The sequence below is a fragment of the Diadema antillarum genome, unplaced genomic scaffold (genome assembly GCF_040938485.1).
Source record: "Diadema antillarum isolate AM-2024a unplaced genomic scaffold, OU_Dant_1.0 scf00000094, whole genome shotgun sequence".
Taxonomy (NCBI): Eukaryota; Metazoa; Echinodermata; class Echinoidea; order Diadematoida; family Diadematidae; genus Diadema; species Diadema antillarum.
In genome coordinates this window covers 1,366,721-1,379,444 of record NW_027270983.1, presented here as the reverse complement: position 1 = coordinate 1,379,444, position 12,724 = coordinate 1,366,721, and the positions used below count along the sequence as shown (strand labels likewise).

The 12,724-nt window shown below is 37.9% G+C and overlaps 1 protein-coding gene across 1 annotated transcript in view; it reads right to left on the bottom strand.

The window, feature by feature from the left end:
* LOC139718436 (FK506-binding protein 15-like) overlaps positions 1 to 12,724 on the bottom strand; it is a 150,014-nt gene that overhangs the window by 56,920 nt on the left and 80,370 nt on the right. Inside the window, exons 7-9 of the mRNA XM_071629907.1 lie at positions 12,307 to 12,459; positions 10,980 to 11,048; positions 3,475 to 3,618 (exon numbers count right to left, since the gene is read on the bottom strand). Coding sequence (XP_071486008.1) covers positions 3,475 to 3,618; positions 10,980 to 11,048; positions 12,307 to 12,459 — 366 coding nt within the window. The remainder of the gene's footprint in view (positions 1 to 3,474; positions 3,619 to 10,979; positions 11,049 to 12,306; positions 12,460 to 12,724) is intronic.

Sequence of the window (12,724 nt, the reverse complement as noted above, 5' to 3'; positions counted from 1 at the left end):
TTTGTGCCTTTCAGACTCAATTTTGATGAAGTTATTTAAAAAAAAATGTAACAGTGTCCTGTAGCATCGTGACGTGTCCATGTAGCATCGTGATAGTTAAAAACTGGTCCTAAAAGACAAATTAATGCAATTACCGTGAACAAAATTTGATATAATATGCATAATTACTAGATTAGTCAGATAGCTAAATATCTTAACTTCATTTTCCACAGTTTTACTTTTACAAGAAAATTACACAATGTGTCACTATGCTACACGGTGTCCACCAAATGTAACAAAAAAGGACACCGCGTAGCATCGTAATACATTTTGTAATTTTCTTTTAAAATTAAAACTGTGTACAGGAAATTTAAGATATTTAGCTATCTGACTAATCTAGTAAATATGCATATTGCATCAAATTTTGGTCAAGCTAATTGCCATAATTTGTCTCTTAGAACCAAATGTTAAAATTTCACGATGCTACATGGACACGTCACGATGCTACAGGACACCGTTACATATTGTTTAATAACTTCATCAAAATTGAGTCTGAATGGCACAAAATTTCCAGGAAAATGTGTGCCCTCAATGCAAATTTAAAGCCTACAAACAATAAATGTATAGCATAATTAATATTGAGTTATGCTGAAATGTATTTTTCAAATATCACGATGCTACATGGACACTGCCCCAACTTCATGGAATTACCCATATACAAGCTATAGTATCAACAATACTATAACAACCGAAATTCACACTTAGTTCAGCTCAAACTAGCTTACATACAAATGTACTTCACAATTTCAGATTCATACTAATTTTGTAATTGAATCTTATAGCTCTGAAGTAAAAAATCTATGCTTGAACACTGGAATTGTTCCCTTCAAAATAGCACTGCAATACTTCTTTTAATCTTTTTGTCAGATATTCTACAATGATATAGAGTGAGTGACTATTAAACAATACCTACATTAAACATCCACAGTAGAATTTGACATTCAAACTGGACCCTATTATAAGTAAACATCTTATAAAAAAAACCCAAATTTACTTAAAACTTTGTATAGCTGAGTACACAAATGCACCTTAGTTTATAATATCAAAGTCTATTTTTACATTATGAAAGTGATACCTGTGCTAATGACAATGATATAGCAATACAGCATGCATGCATCATTTAAATTCATGTTAACATTTTAATAGCTTGGACACACCATGAAAGTGACCACAAACTTCTGATAAATGAACAAACATTATACTCTGTGCTAAACTTCAATATACCATGTATTAAACTCGTTACTGTAAGCAACTGACATCATATAAAAGAAGTTGAATTGTAATCAGATTGTGTAATTGTGTACATGAAATATAATGTGCATGGTTATCCAATCATTACACTCGCATCTGGTGTACATTGAGGCTGCAACAAATTAAAGTTTGTCAACTACAAGAAGGAAGCACACAAAAGGGAGGAAAAGACTACTTATTACAACTTGTAGATGCAATGTAAGATAATACAAATGTGACTTTCAAAGTCTGTTCTAGTTCTTCACAATGACGCAACGTTGATATGCCATCTTTAATTCTTCTGTGTGCATGAGATATTACAGCAATATAATACATGCACATATATGTCTGAGAATAATTAAAGGTTCATCTCTTGCTCAAACTGTTAATGAAATTTGCTTCTAGCAGCTTGACTTAATGGCATAGGGCCTACAATGTACAATGTATTACAAATAAGACCACATTTTGATCATACAAAAGTGTACCAGGTAGTTAGCTAATGTGGCAAAATTTCATTTGCCATCATAAGAATGAAGATGTTTGTTCATTTCTTCCTGGCATTGATGGAACATTAGCTTTAGTCTGGAGAGCATTTCACTTTCCTACTACCAAACTGGAGACAAGTTAACCTGAAATCAGTCACTTGCTTTCTGGATTTCCCGTGTGAGTGAAGTTTTCTGCACATAGTATTAAAGCGCTTGTAAAATAGAGCTACTGCCTTTAAATGTGATAACTACAGTCCGCATTCCTGCATTCGACATTCTCTAAAACTATTTCTAGCCGCTAGACTGATACATCAAGGCCGAGAACTCACCTATGTTTCTTGGCACGAATGAAGCCTGCTTGGCCTTCCTGCGTTGCAAACCCTGCTTCACCTATTTTCAACTCATTCTACCCCCAAATAGCTCGTCAAGCATCCAACAAAGACTAACATTGTCACCCTTTCTTCCCGCACAGACATGAACTTCCCTTCTCGAGAAAAAAAAAATCATCAGATCGCTAATTTACGTGCACTTGTACGTGCAATTACACAACTTTCTCCCTACCCCAGCTTCATTCTCCGCTGCACACAGCACCGCATTATTATTATTTCCAGTGTTTCTAAGAGCCGCCTGCTGTGGTAATCCCATAATAACATCCATCCCAGTGGCGAGAAAAGGCAGACAGCTGAAAAGCGAAGAATCGCAGATCTTCCTCTTGTCTTGTCATGGAAAAGAATTAGCGCCGAGAGCTCTTCCGTCTGTCAGCACTAATTTCGAGGATATTCCGAAAATGGGATAATCCTCGCCGATGAATTCGACAGCAGAGACAGAATTTTCGGCGAGAACAGAAGCCGTGCTCGACTTACACAGCTTCTTTTCTTCTACTCTTTCAAGTACCATCATATGATCTTTATGTGTGCAATACACCACTTCCCGTTTAATCAGAAGCCGACTATACATTAAAAAAAATCACTCACACATCCCTTTTCACACTGTATCTAATAATCTTCCTCAATATCTAATACTTTTCGTTTAAAATTTTTAAAGTTAGGCTATATTCATCCAATTATATCTTTCTTGAATTTTCTTTATTTAATATTGAAATTACTATTCTAATTATACAGTCCCATTCCTACAAAGGAGTATCAACTAAACTGGATATTTACAAAATTTGTTTGAAATTTGTACATGACACTTAACGGCAATGCACAGCCTGGAAATGTAGTGGGTAGCAGGCACTTTTACCCTTGCCTACATCGTATGTGCTGATATTCATAGCCATGTGGCTTACACATTCATTGAGCAATGAAGAGCTGGGAGCATTAAATAGGTTCTATATACGTGTGTTGTGTCCATTTCTTTTTGTAGATTACATGTAGATGTAGCTACCCACAATTGTACTTCTCTTCCCCAAGAGCATCTATTCATAGTGCATACTGGATCAAGATTCAAAGATAAAAGAAGACATTGTCTTTTGACATCAAGATCTATGAGAGGTATCATTTTCACTATACAAAGGTCATCACATTCAAAGAAGAGTTATATTGGAGAGAGAATGCTTTTTATAGCAAGCACTATCATCATTATGTTTCTTTGAATACCAGATTTTCATATCATTCTTTAATATACAATGTAATTATGATAATGAGTGCTTCTACTGTGATATTCTGAAGTGCAATTTTGATCATCCACAGTGTATAAGCACAGTAGGAATGTTACTTACCTTTTTGATTTCTACGTCAAAAAGGAGCGTTGAGTTGGGCGGTATCCTGGATCCCAGTCCTTTCTTTCCGTACGCCTGTGCCGGCGGCACAACGAGTAACCGCCGCCCATTTTTCTTCATCCCCACCACGCCTTCTTCCCAGCCCTGCAGGTGGCGACAAGAAAATACCCACAATGCATCAGAATCTGTTATTCAATACTCAAGATTACACAAGAAGTGATCTGCTTCATACTATGATAACAATATCACTTTGTAGAAAACTCCCTCCTTCAGCACCAAGCATACCTTTCTTAAGACAGACCACATGATTGAGAATGTCCATGAGGAATGCTGGCCCACAAAAGAATATATGATTAAAGACCACTACTGATGTAATGGCACAAAATGTCATTGAAATTTCAAAAGCAACATCACTTTATACGGCTGAACATAGTGATAGCTTTCAAGTTGGAAAATTACACATGTATACATGTAGGTTGCACTGCTTTATACTTGAGTGTCTTTTTTTAAAGATATATTCACATATCTTCAAGAAACTCACCATGACAGCTTTCACAGATTAGTGAACAATCACAATTAAATATGAAACAGGCTCGTTGGGGTAAAGTAAGATTTGGTTATCCGCATCTCGTGCATCTAGAATTCATGCCAACAAAACCGACACACTTGCAGAAATGAATGGTCATCCAACCGCAGCGCACATTCCCACGGTGTAAAAAGTGTTCTCAGGAATGGGTAAAGGAAGCAAGAGGCAGCATCTTTGCGCAGTAGGAAGGAAGAAAAGACGTGTCTGTTTTGCTTCGTGGAACTCACACTGTCTGGGTGAGAGATACTTGGGATGCTATGGGGTGTATCGAGGATTAAGACCAGGGATACTAGTTGTTATATTGCTACCGCCGTGGTCAAGTGACATTCCCCACAGGTATTCACAGTCACACCATAATAAGTCTGGGTGTCGGTCGGTCGGTTGGGTGGGGTCGTCCTTGGCGTCAGGCTGCGTTTAGTCGCGGGAAGCCATTGCACCTTGTATTGTGGCTCTTAAAGGTAAGGTAAGGAGACATCATTTGCGGTGACATGACATTTGTTCCTGCGACAATTGCTCTGGTCTTATTTTTTCAAAGGACTTAAGGTTAGGGTTAGGGTTGTGATAGGGTTTTACATTGTGTAGGTCAAGTTTAGCACGAGGATTAGGGTTACGTTTGTGGGTAGAATTTATGTTCGGCTTAGTGTGCAGATATTTCACGGGAGCAAGTTAAAGTGTATACCCAAATGTTTCCTTGGAGGGCAGGGCATGGTATGCCTCAACTAAAAAAAAGGAACTCAACAACAACAACCAAGAAGTCAAGGGCTGAAAGAAGCTTGAAGTATAAACACATCCAGCAAGCATACCAGTAATCCATTCACCCTCCTCAGGTTTACATCAATGCAAAGAGAAGTCAATTTCCATCTTGGGGAATCCTGAGCTTGGAGTCACCGCCAGAAGTTTTGCTTGATAGCAACATGCGGAAGATTTAGAAACTTCTCTTTCAGCGGAAGACTGCCATCGCTATGAGGTGACTGGTGGACCGCATTTCAGTGAAGGGAGAGACAGGCAGAAAGAGAAAATAGACTTGCTGAAAGAGAATAGGGCTTTCACAATTCAAGAATGGTTTATATGATATTGATTCAAATATCGTCTTCTGATGAGGTCATGTTTCCATTTAGTCACCCATGTACCACGTAAAACAAGATCGAGTTTGCAGTGATGGGAGGCAAAAACAATATTGTCAGGATCCCCACAAAAGCAAGAAGATTTGGATGAGGATAGAGAATCAAAATCATTTTGACTATTAACGTCAAAGCGTACTGAGTAGACATCATTTCATTGACAATAAGGAAAATGAAGAGAATGAATGCTCAATGTTTTGGTGAGAGAGTAAACTAAGAATAAAGTGAACACTCTGTTGACCTGCACACTATCTTGAACCAGTGCTCTTCTACACAAATCTCAAAATCATACTGTGGTTTCCCATTCCTTTCTGTCGCAATAATAGCTTTCACATTGGACTTACAGGTCAGGTTTGACAGAAACACCTGCACAGAATTAATCAGCAATGTCAAGACTCCGTAAAAGTCAATAAAATGTCATACTGTATAATTTCACCAATCACCGTTGGTCCGCAAATTTAACAACACATGAAAACGTGGCCATGCGCTAGGATAATAGAGCATTTACAATATCATCAGCGTCAATATGCGAAAACAATATCTCGCGAAAATATCCGTGACCACCTCATTCGCAAAAATATCTGTTAGTAAAAATAGCAGCTTATCATATAGTAATAACATCATTGCTTTGTTTCTATGGAGACTGTCAATTTCCCTTCAGAAAGAGAAGCCATTCGAATTAGGCCTACAATGTATATCATAATAGCACAGCCTTTAATTGCTGCCTTTTAATTCAAGAACTGAAGCTTCCTCTCTGCCCTAAGTTGCCCCACCCCCAAGAAAATATATTCTTGGCAAGCGACCACAACACTTCCTTATATCCGCAAGAACCATTGAACTAATCCTATTGATTGCCTCTAGCACTGACAACAAAGCATATTGTATACGCCTTGTATTTTATGTGGGTTTTTTTTTTCACGAATTTCTTTTTCTTCTTTTGCTCCTTGCAAATTGAAAAACACATGAAAATATCAACTCTGATGCTGACGTGAATGCGACATGCACGCATATATTTCTCCATTCATTACTGTACGCCAAGATCACAAATTTAACCACCCATGAAAGTGCTGGGAAGTGCTGATTCACAAAAGATCAAACTCACTAACTTACATGGCTACATCATACAGAAAGTCTTGCACTTTGCCCTTACGTATTGTAGAGCTACTTATTTTGTAAACCAGTTTGAAGTCAATCTTCAGATATTAACCCGTTCAATACGGGAACCTGGTGGCCTGTGTATTAAGTCAATGGGGATTTCAGAATTTAGTATGGAATGGGTTAAAATATCAATTTTCAAGTACAGCATTGAATTAAAAATATGATATTACTGATCTGAATGAAAGTTGATACCAGGCTGCCTGTCACCCATACACATACTTAAATCTGTGACTCACGAGGGACTTAAGAAAAAAAGTGCATTATGAGGAGGCAAGAATTATAAGAGGCATGATTTGATGTGAACTATGGTCATGAGATTGAAATTGCTAATAGCAACATCCATCCTTCCAAGAACTTCTTGTAATAGATGAAAAACATATTTGAAAAAGAAAAAAAAATATCTGACACAACCCTGGCCATCTTGGCATTCCTTTCACAATCCTCACTCGGGGAGCCTTGCAGATTTAAGGGAGTGACTTAAAAATAAGGCTCGGCTCCCAGCAAAACCTTGTACCCAAGCCCGTTAAGGATCAGCACGAATATTCATCCCCCTCTACTCCCCATACTGACATGTGTCTTAGTCGCGATTAGAAAATGTGCAATTTCCCCCACGAATGTCATCCGCTAATCGACACTTCCTGTAGCCAATAGGAGAAGCCCTAAAGGCAGTCTAAATTTACTCCCTGTGGTGAAGTGGAGGGAGTGTGTTCAACAATGCATGAAACACAAATACACACACACACACACACACACACATGCACACATAGCAATTATTAGTAGAAGCAACAGCAACATGCAGGGAGCAACTGTATTTTGTACATTGAATGGAAACCTCATACAGCTACAGATCGAGCTGACGGCAAACATGAGTCTCCTGTCATAATTAAATTATTTATCACATTAAACTACAATACCTTGCGACAATATGCTAACATGGATAAAAGTTTTAATTGCTTTTATCATCTTTTAGTAAAAGAACAGTTACCACAATGAGAAATTTATTTTCAATGTCAATTGATGGCAAAATGTCTTGGAAAATACAAGCAAAAAGTCAGAAATACGATGTACAACCTTAGGAATTGTATGACCCTTGAAAGAAAAACTGTCACATCTTTTTTTTTTGTAAGCTTTCATCATTGGATGCTGAAATAATAAGCCAGTTCGGGGTTCCAGTTTGAGCATGAGCAGAAAAAGGTCATTTGTACTGAGAGACAGGTTGGTTTTTAATTTCACTTAGATAAGCATCTGTAATGCTATGATACAGTGTAATTCATGGAATCCTTATAAATGGTGCCTGCCAGTACATCCACCTGACAGCAAGCCTGCTATTTGGCAGTGTTAATAGAAAAAGTTTGTTAATGTATTCAAAACAGCACAACGAAATAGATGCTTCCCAAAGTGTTGATTGACTAGAAACCATTCTGGTCACTTCATCTACACAGGTTTATTCTTTGTTAGAATACAAATTCCATAAATTGCTATGTTGGACAAGCTGCTACATTATGTTACTTTGAATTGAGTGAAGTGCCTAACCAACTGAGAAAAACGAAAGGTCATTTGTACCCATGTGCACATGAGCTATCTCCGAACTGGCTTATTCTTGCAGTCATGGGATTTTGCTGTCACCAGTATTGTAGAAATACAGTGTACATTTTCAATAGTTCTGCTTATGACATGTCACAAATGTCACTATTTATCTGATGGCATATTATTCTGACTCAGATCAAGATGCATACTGTATGCATAATTGATGAGTAAACTGTGAAAGCAGACATTCTTGTAAGATTTTTTTTTTACATGCTCTGCCAGATAAGATGAATGTTTCATGATTTTAATTTTGTGGGCAGTCACAACAATTGAACGACTACCTCAGACAGCTTACTGCTGCCACAGCTTTAGGAGGATATATATTGTACAACTGTAATATAAAAAGGGAAGTGGTCTGCATCATGCCAGCAGATTGACCCATACTACAGAACTGGTAAATACGTAGAAAGAACACTACAAATAACAGAGATATAAAATAATGTTAAATACATGTATTGTATAACAAGCAAACAATTGATCACATCAAAGCAAAAAATGTGCATGCTTTTTATTTTTGCACTCGTTTCACATCAGGAAAAATTTCAACTTTTACAGTGCTCGTATATTTTCCAGCATAAAAAGGAATTAAGGAAGTTAGGGCCATAAGGCAGCATAAGACACTGAAGAAAATTCCAATCCTTTCTGATTTTGAGTAAAGTGTTGATGTACTGTAAGTACAACCTCAATTACATTTTTTTTTGGTTGGATTGAATTCAACATACTGTCCCATCTTGGGAGTAGATTTTTTTATTAATTTACAGTAGTGGTACCATACATTGTAACAGGGAATGGTAATCTATAACTTTCATATTACACTATTTCCTAGTACTTGGACAATCTGGTTGCTGACATTTCTTAAAATCCCACGGTAATAGCAGTAGAAAATCTTACATATTGGGTTGCTGCTTGTAGTGGGAGTTGTAGAAGTCCCCTGGGATTACAATAGGAAGTAATGGTAGCATAGGTAATGGTAACAGCAGAAGTAGTAGATATTTGAAAGATGTAGTAAAGAACAGTAATAATAGTTTGTGATGAGCACGCAGTAACAATTACAAATAGAAATACATGTCACAATACAGTAGTAAATGTCTGTCTGTCATCTAATGTTATATGTTACATTTTTGTCTTAAATCGTTAGTACAGTTGTATATCCCGTGCATGTATGTGTATGTAAAACACAGCAGTCACCATAATTCATTGCATGGCTTAGCAAGGCAGAGTAGCGAAAGTCATGTGATCTGTAGGAAACCAGATATGCACCTGGGTATATGTGAATACACACGTACAGAGATCGGAATACAAGACGAACATGAAGTTGCAAGAGTCACATGACCATCTCCGGGTAATCACAGTCGTGTGCCGAGGGATTACCGCTACATCGCCCCGCAAATGGGGGGAGCGTTGAATCATTTGGTATGATGGTGCAGAATAGCATAATCCTATGATCATACTTAATCAGTACTGCTCTTGGGATTCTGTCCCCCCCCCCCCACTTCTCAAAAGGGTGAATGAGAAATGGTGGAGGTACAGTGTACCTGAAGTGGAGAATGAAGGGGGTGAGTGAGGGGAAGGTGATAAAAGGGAAAGGGTATGCTAACTGATGGACTGATTGAAATGGTTTATTCACCAACAGGGAAATCCATCAATGGTAGCCTCTGGATCAAACTATTGTTTTCCACTGAAAAGAAAAATCAAATTCAAATCAAAGCACGTCCAGCAAAGATAATACAAATCCAGGGGATGCATGTACATGTATCAATGACAATACATACACATTGTACAGATTATCATTCAAAATGATACAATATCAAATCAATCCACAAGGTGAAATAATGAGTTCTACAGAAATATTGGGGTAGGAGAAAATGATGAGGAGGAAGAAGAATAATATGCGATGAAAAGTGTAATACCTGAATTTCATAGCCATCTTGATAGGGAAGAAGACTAGCATAAGCACAGATAATGATTATATGAGGAAGAATTGGAGTGTTCCCCAAATAGAGTGGGCTGGTGAAAGGGTTAAGGCGTGCCTTAGTCGTTGGCAGATGAAATACATGATACCATGGGGGTATCAAGTGTCATGGGGCATATCCTACATGGTGTGTGTAGCTTCGATGCGCTGGATTATTGGTAAAGGTTACGAAAAGTGCAAAGTTCCATCTAGGAACTCATTTTGCATACATCTAAAGACTGAAAACTTAAATCATACTACATATGTACAGATTTTGTCAAGGAAGGCAATGACGGAAGAAGGCAATGACGGAAGAACACACTGACAGAATACAAACATCACATCCCAGATCTCTTTCATGCAACTGAATATGCCCTATAAAGACTCTTGTTTTCTTGGTCCATTTCATGGCATGCTATCACACCTGAAACTGTTTAGAAAGAGACCAGCCACAGACATCTTGTTCACATTCTCACAGAAGCATGCTCTGCAGGAATTATGAAACATAACAGAGCTCATATGTTTTGTCTGGAGAAAAAAAAGAAGAAGAAAAAGATTGGCCTTGGGTTTGGTCAGACATTATATCCATATGTAGCCAAATAACAGTCTCCTCTTTTTTTTTTTTTTTTTCAAAGTTGCACTCAGACATACAATTTGTAGTTTGTGCAGACCATGATGAAAGTGTCAAGGAAGATGGTGGTTTTACATGTTTGTCAGATGTCCTAGTTATAAAAAAGAAAAGAAAAAAAAAAAAGAAAAAAAAAACCTGGTTGATAAACCAAAGAGGTATTTGTTTTGTTTGTTATTGCACAGAATGATAAAAAAATGCCACATAGAGAGCCAGGTACTTAAAATATTTGGCTTTTATAGATTTTTGAGTCCCTCGGACCAAATCACACTTAAATGGTCAATCAAATTAACATGGGATACTGCAAATACAGGGAATGGAATATTGTTTCATGGGTCCAGATCAAACAGAGAAAAACAAATCAAAACAAGTACAGGTGGTTCTGGTGTAAGAGGAAAAATGATCTGCCAGGTAGTTTGATGGCTTGCTTTTGCATTTTTTTTTAAATAATAAAGTCAAGTGAGGACATTTTACCTTGATCACTTTTCCCTTGCCGATCTTGAAGCGGAATGGCTTGTCCACACTTGTGTTACTGTCGAATACCTACAGAGATACATGGATTAACAAATGAAGAATAATTGTAAAATGTGAATACAGTCTATTACTCCAATTCCAATGACATCATTACAAAACATTCATGAACTGAACATTCTTTATCTATGTCAGAATCTTTCTGGGTCTGTTTTTCTGTCTTTCTTTATTTCTCTATATCTATTCTTTTTCTGGTAATCACGAGAAATATCACTTGAGATGATTACTGTAAAAGTGGAAGTTTCCGCTGTGTTGAAATTTTCGCACATTTCGCGCAACTAGAAACTAGTGCAAAAATAAAAGCACGCAAATATTTTTGCTTGCCCTGTGTTCCAGTAGTTGATGTCTTGATTCCATGGAATTAAATACACGCGAAACTCATCTCACCAGGCCGAGCGCAAAAAATTAGTCGCGCAAAAATATCCACTTTTACAGTAATACATATGTACTTCCATCTGCAACATAACCTTAAAAGAGCAATTAGGCAGAGATATGAATGACACACTTCTGTAATCTAACAAAACTAAGAGAACTAGGTTACACTTTGTTTAATATTTCCCCTAATAAAATGTTTACAAAATTATAAATATATTGAAAACCATGAGAACTATGGATGCAGCAAAATCAATCAAATCATACCTATTGCTAGAGTCACACATGGCCGGATTTTGTGCTGGGTCCACAAGGAATTAAAACCATATCAACCCGGTTCAAGTCGTAGAGACCAGCATTGACCCGCATCGTTACCTGAGTCAATTCCTGATGGATTCCGGGGGCTACGATACGGCAGTGAAAATTTTTTTGTCATGTTCAAAATTTTCTCACAGATTTCAATTTCGTATTGATATCCGAATTGACCCGGTTCGAACCGCATTGACTCGCATCGACCCGCTGCAACCCGCAACGTAAAACTGTATGGACCCTTGCTGTATCACGCATTGCCTTCAGGCAACGGATGATGACAAGGTTTACTTCCGGGTCGGTATGGGTCGAAGCGGGTTGACACAGGTCGATAGGGGTCGAAAAGGATTCAGTTAAGGATCTTTATACAGTTCGATACGGGTCAATACGGGACTCTACGGCTCGAACCGGTACAATACGGTTTTAATTCCTGATGGACCTGGTTCGAAATCCGGCTGTGTGTGTCTGTAGCATAAATTGCCCTCCATTCCGGGACTAATCTGGCTCATTTTCACCCGGATCAAATCTGTTTTGTGACCCGGCCGTGTGTGACTCTAGCATATGTAGCCAAGACTTTGGAGCTACTCACATCACCAAAGGACCTGCCGTGGTAGAGCCAGCCTGTGTATTTGACCTCCACTGAGTCCCCGTTCTGGACTGCATCTCCCAGGCCAATGGTCAGGTCCTGGAAGACAAGACTCTTGGCCACTCCTCCCGCACTGTTGACCTTTGCCAGACCGACCTTGGGTTGGAAAAGAGAAACAAATATGTTTCAAATGCATGAACACTTGTTGGCATTGGATCATGGATGTCCTCAGAGATTGGTGATTGTTCAGTTCAGTGCAGTCCAGTTTTATTTCTGCATTCCATTTTCAATACAGAATAACAGCATTTAGCAAAGCACTGACATAATCATATGAATTATCTCAATATACATTTGTACAATGTAATACAATTGTACGAAAAACATATAATGTAAAGATCTATAGAAAGCAATGTCATATTGA